The sequence below is a fragment of the Maylandia zebra genome, linkage group LG8 (assembly GCF_041146795.1).
Source record: "Maylandia zebra isolate NMK-2024a linkage group LG8, Mzebra_GT3a, whole genome shotgun sequence".
NCBI lineage: Eukaryota > Metazoa > Chordata > Actinopteri > Cichliformes > Cichlidae > Maylandia > Maylandia zebra.
In genome coordinates, this window is record NC_135174.1 from 19,367,901 (window position 1) to 19,383,983 (window position 16,083).

The 16,083-nt window shown below is 39.5% G+C and overlaps 1 protein-coding gene across 6 annotated transcripts in view; it reads right to left on the reverse strand.

The window, feature by feature from the left end:
• Positions 1-212: 212 nt before the first annotated feature.
• The window catches only part of LOC101488046 (calcium-activated potassium channel subunit alpha-1a), a 101,534-nt gene continuing 85,663 nt past the window's right edge, over positions 213-16,083 (reverse strand). For 3 of the 6 annotated variants that reach the window (XM_076887557.1, XM_076887560.1, XM_076887559.1), the window contains 10 exons: positions 15,356-15,479; positions 14,772-14,996; positions 12,809-13,001; positions 11,762-11,875; positions 11,458-11,550; positions 10,374-10,504; positions 9,015-9,209; positions 7,456-7,574; positions 7,137-7,358; positions 213-2,405 (listed from right to left, as the gene is read on the reverse strand). In XM_076887557.1, the coding sequence (XP_076743672.1) occupies positions 2,384-2,405; positions 7,137-7,358; positions 7,456-7,574; positions 9,015-9,209; positions 10,374-10,504; positions 11,458-11,550; positions 11,762-11,875; positions 12,809-13,001; positions 14,772-14,996; positions 15,356-15,479 (1,438 nt within the window). In that variant the 3' untranslated portion in view covers positions 213-2,383. The remainder of the gene's footprint in view (positions 2,406-7,136; positions 7,359-7,455; positions 7,575-9,014; positions 9,210-10,373; positions 10,505-11,457; positions 11,551-11,761; positions 11,876-12,808; positions 13,002-14,771; positions 14,997-15,355; positions 15,480-16,083) is intronic. The other 3 variants (XM_076887558.1, XM_076887562.1, XM_076887561.1) reach the window with 1 other exon arrangement.

A 16,083-nucleotide genomic window follows, 5' to 3' on the forward strand; every position in this document is an offset into this window, starting at 1 on the left:
TCCATCCCTCAGGTGAGAATGTGGAGTGTGTTTTTACATCAGCCATTATCCAAGAGGGTACAACGAGGTGTTCTGTGTCACGTGATCTAAAATTGTGCAGCGTTATCAAAGAGATAGTGTAATTTATTTTTCTCCTTTTTGGGGTGCGCGCGTGTGTGTAAAACATCATTAACATCCTTTTAAAATCTGAGAAAATAAAGAGACAAGACATATTATAGAACACAATACATCTGCTTTTAATTTGTGAAAATACAAAATGAAATCATGTACAATTTATATACAAGGCTATTTGTACAAGACAATAAACAGTTTTTATTATTGTGTATGATGACATAGTCAGAAATATCAACTTAGCACTGGCATTGACGATGTGCTAAAAAAAAAAAAAGCACAAAATAATACAGACTAGACTGCAATGTTGAATGTCTCTCAACCCCACAGGTACTGTCAAACGGGAACACACTAGAAAAAAATACTTCACATTAAGCTTTACACATTTACATACAACTGAATTGCTTTCAGGCGCTGCTCTTGATGATGGATTGATTTAGAAGAAAAAAAGTTTTAAGACTTCTCAGACTGTTTGCGACAGTTGTAGCTATCTCCAGTGAATTTTTAAGAACACTAAACTAGAAGCCTCTTTTCGCAGCAGTGGGTCTTCCTAGAGTCCTCCATTGGCTTCAGCACTGCCTGGCACATTACTGGCACTGAGGGATGGACAGCTTGGGTTTCCTCTGTGCCAGTAAAAATGTCACAACCTCTCTCATTTTACATCCAACATGAATCCTAGGCTGGACTGTTATGTGTCATATATGGATCGAGAAATTCATGGAGCAATATGTGCTTTTCTTTGCTTTTTTTTTTTTACCTTTCCTTCCCCCTCATTGATCCTAAAGTAAAGTGACAACAGTGCCAGTATAGCTGTGATTCATTATTAAAATAAGACATGATTAATAACACCACACACATTATTCTGTGCTTCCAAACAGAAACAAATGATTGGTGCTTTATTAGAAGCAAGTGGAAATGAAATATGTAATCAGTCATTGAGGAGGTAAACAAAAAAAGTATTCCAAAAAAAACCCAAATAGCCAAAAATTCAGTTGTTTTTTTTATGATAGAGCTGTTCTTCGTGCATCAACAAAAATCATGTCTGTTTATGGCATTAAGATTGGTCATGGAGAACATACAAGTTGCTTAATGGCCTCCAAGACAATCCTGTGTCAGGCAGTGCTTACAGCCAAAGGAGGACTTAAATGATGCCCACTTTATGCGATATGTGGCTTTTACATTCATCTTACCTACAAGTCTATCATATATGGTCATAGCATTTGGCTTAGCTGTTTATAGTGACTTAAGTAAATGGATAAATGTAAAATGAACAAACTTTTGGATTTTTGGTTGTTTTATAATTTAACCAAAATTTAAAAAAACCCAACAAAAACAGCTCTATCATATTTGGCTATTAAAAAACAAAAAGAAATTTTGCAGATGCAGATACTTGTTAACACTTCCGGGGTTTTGGACAACTTGAAATAGCAACGTGAAAACATTTATAACACCTGAAAAAAGGCAAAAAAAATAAGACAAACATAAATGGATTCAGATAAGGCTGGACCCAAATGCCATTTACATATGGACACTGGCCGTCGTAACTGTCACAAATGTTGTGAATTAGCTCCAAATGGCAAAGGAATCACTGAGAGTCAGTCACTAACAATGCCATTGTGGTGGGGTTGCAGCTGGGTGTAAAATACACATTTTAAACATACTGTACAGACTAACTCTGCAACATTGGTTAACGTAAATGCAGAAGTAGTAGTAGTTGTTCATACACAGCTAAGAAGGCAACTTTTACAATTGCAAAACTTGATCCATTAATCCTAATAAACACCCCTTTTAGCAGTATTAGAAGTAGTTATTCTGTTTTTTTAACATTGCTTTTCTTGTTGACGTGACCATCATTCCCCAAAATAAACCAAAAAAGTCATGGAGTCTGGCCACTGCTAAAGGTTAGCTGTGCAAACTAATAGCTGAGTGACTGTGATATTTGACAACGATTGTCTTTAATGAAGATTACGTAAAATAAACTTGCTGCAGAGGTGAATGACGAAAGCAGTACATGTTCGCCTTATACGATGAAAAAAATGATGATTTGCGTTTGCAGATGAGGCGATATCTCAGATTCCGGACGGACGCCTACACGATGAGTCTTCTAGGAGTCCAATAACCAGCACGCGTCCAGAACTCAGCGCTTGTGCTCTGCTTCTCTGATGGGTGGAATCAAGCTGCTTGCGGATGTACAGTATATCGACTGATGTGATTGACGGCGAGAGTATTCACAGGCTTGAGCTTTATGGTCCTCTGGTGGGTATTCTGTTGCTCATCTGTAAACCATGTCTTTTCTGAGAAAGAGTCAAAATCATAAAAAGACAAGAAGGGAGGACATCAGACAGTTAATGCTACATGGAGGTCAAATATTTTGCATTAATATGATGCATTTTTACATGCACTAATAACATTTTAAAAAATGTTTTTTCTAAATTGTTGCTTTACGAAGGTATTTTAAGCTCCACGGTGAGTTTTTAGTGGTGGGAAAATATCACTCATTGTGTTTTTACCTCCCTCTCTAATATTTCAATCACGCTAGTGTAAAAATAGGACAGCAACCTCCTTGTGATTAGGAGAAATTAGCATTTGCCCAGTGATTGGATTTAATTGTTTTGCTGTCAGGGGTCTATTACAAGTAGTCATGGTCGCCAACTGGTTGCCCAGCGATTGAGCTTGCAACACCCTCCACCTCTGGATTGAGGGTGTTGCACGCAATGGCACTGCACAGATCGCCTGGTGGGAGGCAAACTGTCTTCAAATAACTGTAATCACTTTCACACAGATTGGCGAATGTTTGCAAGTAACTGCCGCCCTATTTATTAATCTAGAAAGCAAGGTTGCCTAGTGCCTGTGCAATTTTGCACTTTAATCTCCATCCCGTAGCAACTATTTGTGGAATTTCTGCTTTAGGTTAGAATGTAAGATGTTTCTGTGCATGTAGACAAGAGTAGCATAAGATTTGTGATTTTCACTAATTTATCCCACATAATTACCATTCAACTGCAAACTGAGAGCAGACTCTTGGTGCAGTTTGAGAGGGCAAGTGACGGCGAGTGGTCGGAGGCAACAGATCTCAGGTTCATCGTGCACATTTGCAATAATTTCGATTGTGTTGCTGTCTCTACTTTTGTCTCCTAGTGCGATTGTAGCATAATGCCATTCATCTTATGGCCATTTTTTAAAAATATACTGCCATGAAGCATGCAGCTTTGTTGAGTCTAAAGACATGCAAGTTCCAGTGAAGCAAAATCTCTTTACCAAATTACAAGTTAATGCAGGACTTCCACCTTCATAATTATTGTATATTTTCTAACCTTTTATTTATAAAAGACTTCAAACTTTTGGCTTGATGCAACTTTTTCTGGTTAAGAAGGAAATAGATAACCTGACATTCTACAATGTGATCCATGGTCATGACCTAAGGCTGTTATACTGTGGTGCATTAATACATGTGCCAGCAGACACATGTTGCCAGTAACAAAACATTAAACAACAGTAAAATGTAGCATCAAACCATTCAGTTGCAGTCACACATTCTACAGTCAAACCCGCTGTGAACTGTGCTGCTTAGGTCACGACCATGCTCTCCTGAAGCAGTCATTTGGAAATGCTAAACTACTTGGCTTTCATTCAGAGGGCAACATGTCAGCAGGGACATGACCGTGTTCAGTGCAAGTATGTAATATCATGCATATTCATTCACTTCCATACCTTGGCCAACTCTACTTATCCTTGTTGCACTTTGAAAAGAGAAAGTAGTACACTACGTGTAAGCTAAGTGGGAAAATACTAATGCGACCATTAATAACAGAAAAGGCAGAGCAGGAAGATCGGAGGCATAAAACCAGCAGATGATCTCATTGCGTATGGATTTGGAGTAGGTTAAACAGTAGGTTGCCACTAATCACAAAAAAAGATAACGAAAAACAACATAGGTCATGTAAAAATATCTTTAAGTGCCATTATTATGCATCCAGCATAATAATGCATGTCAGACAGCCATAATCTTCCCATGCCTATTGTTAAAGCAGTTTTAAAAAATTATCTCCAAGTTTCAGATGGAAATACCAGCATGCAGCTGCACTTCAGATGTTTTTAAATCAAACGAATACACTGGTGTGTTAAATGGATCTCTGTAAAAAAGTGCAATGCATCGTATTAACTGAGCATGAGCAGTATTGTTAGCCATAAAAAGCCTGTAGTGTTCATTCAGCAGCTGTGACACATAAGCATTCCCTTTGAATGAATGTGAAAATATTATGATATTGCTATTATTTGTAGAATGCATACCTCTGTCAATTCTGCAAAGTCCCTTCACTGTGTTAATAACAGTAAAATACTGAGATACCTGTAATCAATATATACTCAGAGACAGACAATTAAACCAAACAATCTTAGACCCCATCCATACCGGGAATATATTCAATAAATATAACCGGCCCCATGAACCGAACCCATGAACTTAAGGACAGGCCTGATTAACAACATTTAGTAATTAATGCAAATACAAATACTGCACATGGCACAAACAAGCTTTTGTGATTGAAACAAGTCTGTACTTTATGGTCCAACATACATTAGTAAAGACATAAAATGAGTTATTCGGAAGCACAGAGGCATACTTATAGACAGTATAAAAGATGGATGTGGGTCCTGAGCCTGACAAGTGGAGCCGATACAGAAGCGCCCCAATGTTCTTTGCCCAGCAGGGAATTATTTCCCTGGTTCCAAATAAGACTTCCTGTTGTATAGACGTACATGGTAAAATAGCTCTAAGCTTCATTAGTCTGTGAACTCAGTAAATATGCAACTGGTGACTTTAATCAATAGTTTCAGATAATATGGTTTATTTGGGAAATTATGACTGTTATTCAACTCATAAAGGAGGATTTACAGGGAATGCTCATTATCTAAAGACTTGTGATGGCGAATGCGATGAAGTGTCTTCGGTTTCCAACCTCTCTGGTTTCAAAAGTCCAAGAAAAAATCAACAACCTTTTATATATCGATCTTACAGTCTTTAATTAAATGATTCACCTGATTCATTATGCCAACTGTAATTATAATAGGGTATATTGCACTAAAAGTACAGGTTAAGTGTACTTAACAAAGGCATTATTTCATTATGGGACCTGGTAGGCTTGCACTACATTGGTACAGCCTATAGAGAACAACCATAGTGTACAGATAAGTCGTGAAACTCTAAGTGTAGCTTAGAGGCTCTGTCTTCTTGTACAGTGTAATGCTTTACAGCTGTTATGTTTCTATATTGCAAATTGCAAGTTGAAAGCTTATGGATAGGAAATGGATTCTTTACCTTTTTAGAGTTATCGAGAGAAAGAAAAGCCAAATACATTTGAGGACATGCTTTTGTTAAAAATGGGCTGGGGCCACCTGTGAAGAATTATCTACACAATCTAAACTCTGACTTCTGTACATCTGGTAAAAAAAAAAACTTGTAGGTATACGTGGTACCATTATAAAAGATTGATGACTGATCAAAGTGGTATCATCCAGTCAGCTGCTTGTGTCTTGAATACACTATGGTTGAAGCTGTCAGCTTATCAATCACTTGAAAAAAGTGTATGTGGTCGGGGACTTGGTAAGCCCAAACATGATGTTGAATTGGGAAAGTCTAGCCAAAGTAATAAAATCTGGAAGTACGAAATCTACTTTGAATAACTATCCCTGCTTCTAGCTAAGAGTTAGATAGAATGCCATGTACATTTCCACAGCAGAAACGCCTTCCTATAGCGATTCACACCAACTATAGTGTCATCTGTGGAGACCACAGGTGTAGTAAGGCTTCAAACTGAAGACAGACCTAAATTGTGAAATCAAGACAAAGGCAACAAGAAGATTATAAGGATTCCAGCTCCTTTGGTTGCAGGTCGAATACTCTGTAGAGAAAAAAATGCTAGCTACTGCTGCCGTATGCTGACAGTGTAGTACTCACTGCTTCATTGAACCTTGACTTTAAGCAGTTACGGGCCCAATTTGCAGCGGTGCATAGAAATTCTGATTCAGTTTACCAGTCTAATTACTGGTAATACAAGTGGTAATCATAATACATGAAAATGTCTCTTCACAAAGTTTAACAATTGTAGAATAAAACTGAAATGTGACATTCACATTGTGCGGGTCAAACTTTATTAACAACCGTAACATTTTATGCTTGCAAATTGTCTTGACATTAACTAATAGTTCACGGTGGCAAGTAACATTTAACTAAAAGCGCAGCTTTCTAACGCAAATCAAAAGGCATTGAGAGGACACGATGTGCAAGAATTCATTGACATGACATGAACCTTTAAGACGTGTAATTTTAAAAGTGCAATTTAGTACAATAAGTTTCAGCTTTAATTCGAAATTAAACAAAACTTGGAATGCTACAAGTGGAAAGAGACGGTGGCCATAATCACAGAGGTGCTGGATATTAGCAAAACAAAAAGGAAAGATGGAGGTTGTACAATGTTTGTCACTTACTACCCTGAGGGTAATTACTTTGTCATGTTCTATGATGTGTTTGCCAGTGTCACATATATAATAATATCCTTTTCTTCCACATTAGATGGAGGTTGAGAGGAGTCTGTGTGTATAGGTAAGGCTTTCGTAGTTAATTAAAAGTTGGTAAGCGGTTAACTGGACAGAATTAGTTGTAGAAACCCTGATGTATATTTGCACTTGACTCAAAGTGTACTAGTCAGGATGTTACTACTGTTCTTGGCTTTCAAATGCACAAGAATGTGGGAAAAAAACAGCTAATGGATGGAATGAAACTCAGTCCAGGGGAGTTCCAGTTATTCTTTGACCTGCAATATTAGCCAATCCTGCTAAAGTGGAAACCCAATCTGTACTAAATTGCTTTGTTAAACACAAAAGTGGCACATACATACACCGTCAGACGGACATACACACTTTGACACTCAGACGTGTGAAAGTCTGTCTGGACAAACAAGGCAAACGCTGTCGGCAGGCACCGGTCACGGACATAGACAGTCACAGAGCTTTAGAGGGGCACATACTTTTGTTTGTCTCGCGAGTCCCTGCTTTTGGCTCGGTTGGTGCGGTTGGTGGTGGGGATAGAGTGGACGGAGGAACTCTTTTTGCTTGAAGAATGGGATGAATGGGAAGAATGGGAGAGGCTGGTTCGAGACTGGCCAGCGTTGTGGTCAAACTGCATCAGGCAGAATATCAGGTCTGAGGGCACCAGCTCAAATGCATACGGTGGATTGGTTATGACATATCTAGAGGAAAAAGGGACCAGATGTGAGGCCAGTTATAAATAAAGTAATACATGAATCCATTATTATTTGGATTTCAGTCAAATGCAAGAACACATACCGTTTGGTACACTGGCTCTGTGTGTTTAGATGTGCGTCTCGTAGCCGATAGATGCCAAAACACAACATGTTATAAGTTTTTAGGGCTTTACAAAACAGGTCACCATAACAACCACCATCCTGTAAGAGAGCAACACAAAACTGATGAGTACACAATTTGTATTTTGTAAAACCAACATTAAAAATACATATTAACGTCATAGAAAAATAGAATCTGTGTTACACAGCGTAGTCTTTTCTTTTCCCTTGCATGCTCTTTGTTTTGTTTACTGTTGTCTATGTAAATGAAGGACAAAATTGTCTCCTGACCACACTCAAATAAAATCAGCAAATAGATCTCTAGCATCAAAAGTGATAGCATTACGTCTTTATCTGATACAGCTGGATAATAAAGCAGAAAGTCATGGAAATTAAGCAGATAACTCTACAAACTCGACAAGAAACACAAGCATTCAACAACATTTTACAGCACACAGTTAACTCATTCCAGTTGAAGTGGAACTGCCACAATTAGAGGATTCGGTCACCAGGGTAAAGCAATGATGGATTTCATGGAATATTAGAGAATATTAAGAGAGCCATAGCACAAAATAAAAGAAGCCTCCTTGGCTCATTAGCTTTGTTCTGCCATTTATAGTACTGTACAGGAGTCTTGAGCCACCCGTCCTTTGTTTATATTTAGCTTCCTAAGAGTCAGACTAAATTTTAAGTTGTCTTCGGAAATAGCTTTCCAAGCTTTCTGAAGGCTTTTAGTTTTTCTTTGGACATTGGCTGCTTTCCGTCATTTTCAGTTCAGTTCTTGTACCTGACCACTGTCAGAGGATTTTTTTTTTTTTTTTTTAATCATATGAATCATTCAAGCATAAATAAAGGGACCTAACAGACGGGATGAGTTAGGAAAACAAAATAAGAGATTTTAAATTGAAATCTTAGTCACTTCATTACTAGCAACCTGTCACAAAACCCATCAGTTGTTCCCATGTCTTTAGTTGATTTGGGTTTATGAAAAATACCAGCAAACATAGTATTTTTGGACCAACAAATGTAAATTCCCAAAATATATTAGCTTGAAGCTTGGTATATCTCATGGTGTGTAGTGCGTCCTTAAAAAATTTGAGGAAACTGAACAAGTAGAGGACAAAAGAAAAAGTGGCAGGCTTTAAAATCTTTCTACAGCAGATGACCAGTGTGTGAAAGCTGTGTCCATAAGAAATAGGAAACATCCAGCAAAGACCTGAAACACGACCTGAGAAATGCATCTGGCTCTTCAGTTGATCCATCTACGTAAGTGCTAACAATCAGTCAATATGCTATTAACAATATGCTATTAAAACTAACATCTTAAATAAATGCCAAAATACTTATTTGATGCTCATTCTATAGATAAATATAACTTTATTTTCTATTCATTATACAATTTCAGCTATGTCACAATCACTCAACACAGTTTTACATCCCCATGCCATCCCTATTACTCTGCATCCTTCAGTAACAGCAGCTCCCACAAAGCAAGCTGACAAAAATGTCCTTAGCCCCCAGGTGACAAGACCAATCACTTACCCCGAGGTCGGCAAAGGGCCCATCGTACAAGGCCAGCTGTGCCACGCGACACCTGTCCCTGTTTGCCAGGGTCTGTGGTGTGCTGTAGCCACCTCTTAATGCATTCTCCTCTGCCAGCAGCCCCTCCAGCTCCGGTGTCGCCCCGCCCGTTACCAGCGTCCGGATCAAGGTGAGGATATTATCATTGAAGTATGTCTGAAGGAATGAAGTTAGAGGGGGGTGAGTCCTTAAGCAAACACTCCCAAAGTCACAACTGAACCTTCTCAGCGTGTCAGGCAGATTGAATGGTGCTATCTAACCCTGCTCTGTCGCATCACATTGGCCTGAACATGGAGTGAAAAGACAGGAGAATCCAGTTACTGCAGGTCACACCTACTTCCATCAGAGCAGCGAGTCCATGTTCACACTTGTACAAGGATTTATTACTTAGCTTTATATAAGAAAGAAAAAAAGTCCGCTTTATAAACCACACACTAAACCTGAAGATATACTCCTCTCTGTAATTGTTATCTTTCTAATCCCTCCTCAGTTATTGCTTTGCTGATTTTAACAAGGGCAAATGTCTCCCCTTTTCTTTTCACTGCAGTCGCTTGTCTCCCCCTGCTTGTACAGCATGGTGACATCTCCCTTGGCTGCTGACAGCACTATTGACTCAGATGATGGATGAGGGCTGTCCATTAGGTAGCATTACCTTTGTCTACACTGGAGCACACTTGAAGGCAGCTTTGTTCTAACCTCACTCAAACTGAAAGGCAGACAAATGAAGCCATCATGCCTTGTACAAGTTCCAGTCTTGTCATTCATTCTTTTAACAGAGGACCAGAATGTGCCTACTTTATTATTTGTATTATTTTTTTAGATTTAGTTGTAAAGCTCGGCCAATATATGATTTTTAAAACCGATACAATACTGATACGATATTTGGCAGTAAAGAATTCAGTATATTAGCGGTTATTCTTTTTCTTTTAGACACACGACACAAAAAAACATTTGTTATGTGTCATTATTAAGGGTTATATTTTTTATTTCATCTCATCCAAGAGGGTTCTTCAGTTCCATAACCAAAAGGTTATGGAGGTATTTAAACCCAAGTGGGAGTTTCCCCTTTGGAGATGAACATGTGTTTCATCACATGAGCTTAGCAGAGCCCTATTAGGGTTTAAATACCTGGGATTCTCCACGTTTTGCTTCTTGGACTGAAGTGAAACAAACAAAAGCCCAATCTTCTTCTTTTCAAGCTCTTAAGACTGCTGATACAGCTTTATCAGTAAGTAGCTAATATCAGTCGATACCGCGACTATTTAGTTGACCTATTTTGCAATTGGCAGATGTTATTAGAAATTCGATTTTTTGACTTACCGCACTCATTAAGGAATCCAGCACACTGACTGCAAATGCTGTCCCACAGGCAAAAGGCTGTGTGAGGTACAACTCTGTGTCTGGGTCGTCGTCATCATCTTGATCCAGGAACTGAACATTCGAGTCATTCACTATGGGGTAAACGTGTTCATTTTATTAGCTATTTCAGTTCAGCTTGTTTTTTGTTGGGTTTTTTTTACTGCACACTGAGTCCAACATGGCAAATGCTTGATTCACGTGAAGAGGAGGACACAACAATACAGCGGTTGTGCACAACAGTCAGTAGCAGCAGATATGGACTGTATTAGAAATCGGTGAATAGTTTAGCATATTCTCCTCATTTGCTTAGTTCCAAATTTGGACCACATTTTAGTTTCTTTAAAAGAACTAAAATGACATATGTGTCTGGTGTTTGTATCCAGCCTTGTGGCCAACTTGCCTCTGCCACATTCCATATCCAGGCCATTCATGCACACTCATGACACCATGCATATTGTCAAAGTTCCAGGCCTTAACTTGAAGTCCTCCTGAGGTCACTATCAGTAACACCATTATGCCATTGTTTGTCTTGTAAATCCAAGACAGAACTTCCAATTACTTGTACTTGCATGTCAAGTCAAATGAAAGTATTTCATTGCCCCAGAACCTTCTTTAAAGATGTCTTTGAGCACAAAAACACATGCAGTAGCTGGAAGAAAGTAATGATGTAAAATTTAGTTGGAGAACTGCTTCTTCTGTGAGGACAGAAATAAATGTCAGTCATATCGACAGGGCTGAGATGAAAGAAGGGCACGGGACAGAGAACGTGATCCGACAGAAGATGCTATGAAAACAGCCACAAGGACTTCTGAGGGATCAAAGACCCTGTAATTCTTAGAAAAATAAAAGGGAGAAATTTTGCTTTGAGATAGGGAGCCAAAACAAGACAGGCAATTTCAACCAGAACCAAGGGTAAAATGTGCTCAAAGTGATGCCATGGGAATGGACTGAGCCTCTTGTGCAGCACGAGAAATCAAAAGAAAGCTGATATGGAGGCAGCAGCAGTTACGACACTGCAGTACAGGACAGAGGCACTTCTTCTTACCCAGCTCAGTTATCATTTGTATGCTGGTCCCACTGCTTTTATCCTGACTGAATGAAATCACAGGCAGTTTTTTGCCTGGCTTTGCTAATGGCGCTAGACAAGTGTTAAGGAAAAACAGTTACTGGTACATGTCAACAAGGGACAAAAGCATAAACAAATTCCACTTTTAGTACAGTTAATCAAGTGATGACAGCCTCTAATTGCATAATTTGTGTTTTTGGAGATTTGTTTACAACTACTACACTGAAAAGAACATAAAACAGCAGAGCTAGCATATCAATCAACATGTAGCAGCAAACCATACCTAGTTCTGTTATGATGGGGATATTTGCTCCAGTGGTGACAGAGGTCTGCCTCACCAGTCCATGGACTGGACTATTCTCAGGAGATGATCTATCCATTCCTGGTGGTGTGAAGCCTTAATGGACATACATGTCACACAAAGCACATCAGTTAATACTAGGTTCAGTACTTGATTTTAGAGGTTACGATAATGCACATCAGCAGAACTAATGTGTCGGGGCTATTTCATCTATTTGCAGCCACGAGTGAGGTGTAAAGTGCAGTGTTACCATATTCTTGACAACGACCAGTATTGATTTATATATAATAGATGTGACAAACAGCTCATTTTGTTTCCCTTTGATTGTGTGTGCATGGAGACAGAAACATTTTACAAACATATGCAAAAAAAAGCATGTACAATATGGAGTCATGAAATAGAAAATCAGTGACGCAAGATTGAATCCAAATTGACTTGACATTTCTTGCTTTCCTCAGACTGACAAGTAAGCACATTAAATCAGTGATGCTGTATGTATAATACATAGGGTATATTGTGATATCCATCACTTACTGCTGACTAAGCAGCACCATGCGAGGTCATACATGTATTAGAGGAATAATGAAATTGTTGGAGACCCTACCACCACCACACCCTCCACCCGTCGCGAGGCCAAAAGGTTTCTAAAAGGATTTCTCTCAGTGCCAAATAATGGCCCCTTACTGAAGACCATCTGAAGCTAACTGAGTGCTTCAAGTGTCATTTAGAAAGCTATAACATGCAATTTTAATACATTGCACACATTAGTTTTATGAAAGTAGTCTCAGATATTGAAAAATAACAATGTGCAAGCCAGGCAAATCTCTTGTGCCAGAGCTGTGCTTGTTGCCACCAATTAAGTTTGTGAAGAAACCAGTTGTTACAGTAACCTGAGGAATAGTCAGCTGGGTTTACTGTCAAACACAGTGACACCAGGTCAGCCAAGCAGCACCCACTGAGGAATATTCTCTGTGCCAGGGCCCTGTCCCTTCCAGGCAGTGCAGTGAACTATGATAGGGCGCTCCTTACCTTGAGAATTAGCCTGCAAGACCCCGATGCTGTCATCAAACTGCATAGATTTGATGTTGAGTGACGCCAAGATGCATTCTTTGTCCTGCAGTGATGCATCGTCAATATTGTTCTGATTGGCTGACAGAATGACACACATGTCGCAGAGGTTGATGTTGACAGCCCTCAGATCTGCCCTACTCAACGGTGTGCCCTTTGAGAACCAGTGAAGGAGAGAATTTGTTATCTCACCTATAAGGTACAAGAAATAAATCAAAGTTTTGAACGGCAGGCAAACTCGAAACTTCTGTCGGCCTCGTGTGCATGCTCCAAATTATACTACGCGCTGCTGGCGAGTCCTGACAAATGCTGCTACTGCTAATTATGTCTTTCACAAAGTCTTTTAATGGTGGAACAAAAAAAAATTGTGGATGCTCATATTAAACATGAACAAAGTTTCACATAATGAGGTCAGCGAATGTGCAAGTATTCACTATAAGCTCGAGCTTAAGACTTTTCAGGCCAGATTTACTAAATGGGACAAAAAAGCATGTGAGCGAAATCCTCATAGTGCTCATGGGTGTGGTTAGTTTAATGGTTGTGCCTATAAACACAAGCACAGTCAGTTCATATAAAGTGCACAAGTTAAGACATGTTTTTTTCTGTGTTAAATATCAACGCAATTAGCAGTAAATAATAATAATAATGGATTGCATTTATATAGCGCTTTTCGGGGCCTTCAAAGCGCTTTACAATTCCACTATTCATTCACACACTGGTGGAGGCAGCTGCAGTTGTAGCCACAGCTCCCCTGGGGCAGACTGACAGAAGCGAGGCTGCCATATCGCGCCGTCGGCCCCTCTGGGCATCACCAGTGGGCGGTAGGTGAAGTGTCTTGCCCAAGGACACAGCAACCGAAACTGTCCAAGCTGGGGCTCGAACCGGCAACCTTCCGATTACAAGACGAACTGCCAACTCTTGAGCCACGATCGCCCTTAGTGTCTATTGCAAAAATTTCTACGTTGATTCGTGCAGTTGATTTAAATATTCTCCTCCCATGTCTTGATGCATGTTCAGTCGTCCAGGTAAGTAAATCTCCAAAAGTTGATTCTGTTCATGTGGACATCCAGATGAAAAGAATCAACTTTTGGAGATTCTCCTCCCATATTTTGCATCTTATTGAAGGACCGCTCAGAAACATACATGCAAACATCTTTAAGTTGTCACCTCTTACGCATAATCTTCTCACTGCTATCTCTTTGTAAATACTAACAATACAATACAATTTTTTATTATTTTTTACACCTAAACCCAGTTTGTGCTGATGCAACGTGTTTATAAATCTGTCCCTTGGTGCGCAGCTTTCTGACTTTTTTTCCCCTTCTGGCACTGTATGATGTCAGAAAGAGAGAATAACCTCCATATAATCAATTCGGGTACAGAGGTTTAGCTGTGAGCCACCTGCTATCCGTCTGATTGAAATTTGTAGCCAATCAGTAGAAATCTGGCTTACAAGGTGAAGGAACAGCGCTGAAGCTTGTTTAACACAGCAGATGAACTGACAGGATGCAACTAAGTCCAATATAAGATAAATAAGGATTCCTTATTCTGGGAGTCATGCATAGCTTCCCTAATAAAGTCCAGGCAGAAATTCGCATAATCAAATCCACAATGTTCCCCTAAACCTAGCCAAATCCTTTGCTAGCATAACCACATAAATATTAATCATTATGTAATGTCCAGGATTTAATATTCTACCGAAAACCACAAATTGTTGATGGCTTTAAGATTTGTTAACAATGAGCATTTTGCAGGACAGCTTGCAAAATAACAATGTGCTCTTTATACTGATGAAACAATATCACGTTTCCCACAAAATACATTTGTTAATGAGCATTATATGCACACCAGTTTAGAAAAACAAAGGCATCACTTTGACGTGATCTAGATAAACATTTGAAATTAGTGATTTTTCTCTACTTACAGGCAGAATGGAGACTTTGGGGAAATTATGCAGAGTTTCCCATTCCCGCTTCAGATACTCAAGGGAGCCGACAAACACAATATGCTTCAGCTCATGGTAGTGAAAGTTGCTTGCTCTCAGAGGCATCACAAAGTTTCGGACACCGATCAGCGCCGATTTCACGTCTCCAAATATGCACACGACCACATGACCGCTCAGAACAGTCATGGCTGCCTCACTCCGTGTCTGAGAGGGAAAGAAAGGGATAAGGGATCAATATGTTCCTGGCTGGAATTTGCATAAATGGGCATTTCCAACAAATGTTAGCGCTTTCTCCTTTTGCAGTGAGCATGCCCCCCCTGTAAAATATATCATGCAGTTCTGCACTGCAATGAAAGTAATTTGAAAAATGGCATATGTATTAGTACAAGAAATTGTCCATAGTGCAGGGCACTCTTGTAGCAAATGACATGTCAAACACCTCATTACAGAGTGTTTAAGTGCCCTGTCAACCTCTGATAGTGCTTTGTGACATGACACATCTGTCACCAGGGAGAAGAGTGTCGGGACAAATGACGTGTACCGAGTGAAGGAGCAGGACCCACCAAGATGACCTTCTCAATGTCTTTGGACGGGCACCAGTGAAACATCCCCGTGGAGTCATATTTCTTTACGTTCTCGTCCATGCTCTCAATCTGCTCGTTTCCCAGGATGAGGAGTGGGTCATGTCTAATCAAACAAAAAGATGGGAGGGAGAAAGTGAAATTATATCATTGATTTGAACAAAAAACACATTTTATAAATTAACCATAAGAATATTTGGCAATCTGCAAATAGGTCGCTTTTACTAAAAAATGAAAAAGAAAAAAAAAAGGTTGCTTTCTTCCTAGTTTTTCCCGCTTCCTCTTTTCGTTTTCCTGTCAGAGGCCATCTGCAGAAATGCCAACAAAACTGCCATGTCATCAAGCAGAGTGACATCAGCAGCGGCAGCCAGGCGGAAGAAGATGGCAGCAACACACTGCGTTGACTGGCATGAGCACGGAGATGCAATTACGCCCCCTTACTGCATACGGCTTTTGACGTAGTGCGCTGCGTGGTAAAAGCTTTAACAGACCAGACTTTAAATATTTCAGCAGTTTGCCCAACCGTATTTGCTTTCCAAAGTGAAGGGTATTAATGTTTAAACAGACCATCAGAACTATATAAACTAATTTCACTGGTGAACATTAACGCTGACCACTAAAAGTTGTCTCCCAACACGAGTACCTGCATTTCTATCACGCTTGTTCTGGTCAGGGGGATATGATCTTATGAAGTCATACAGTTAATTTAA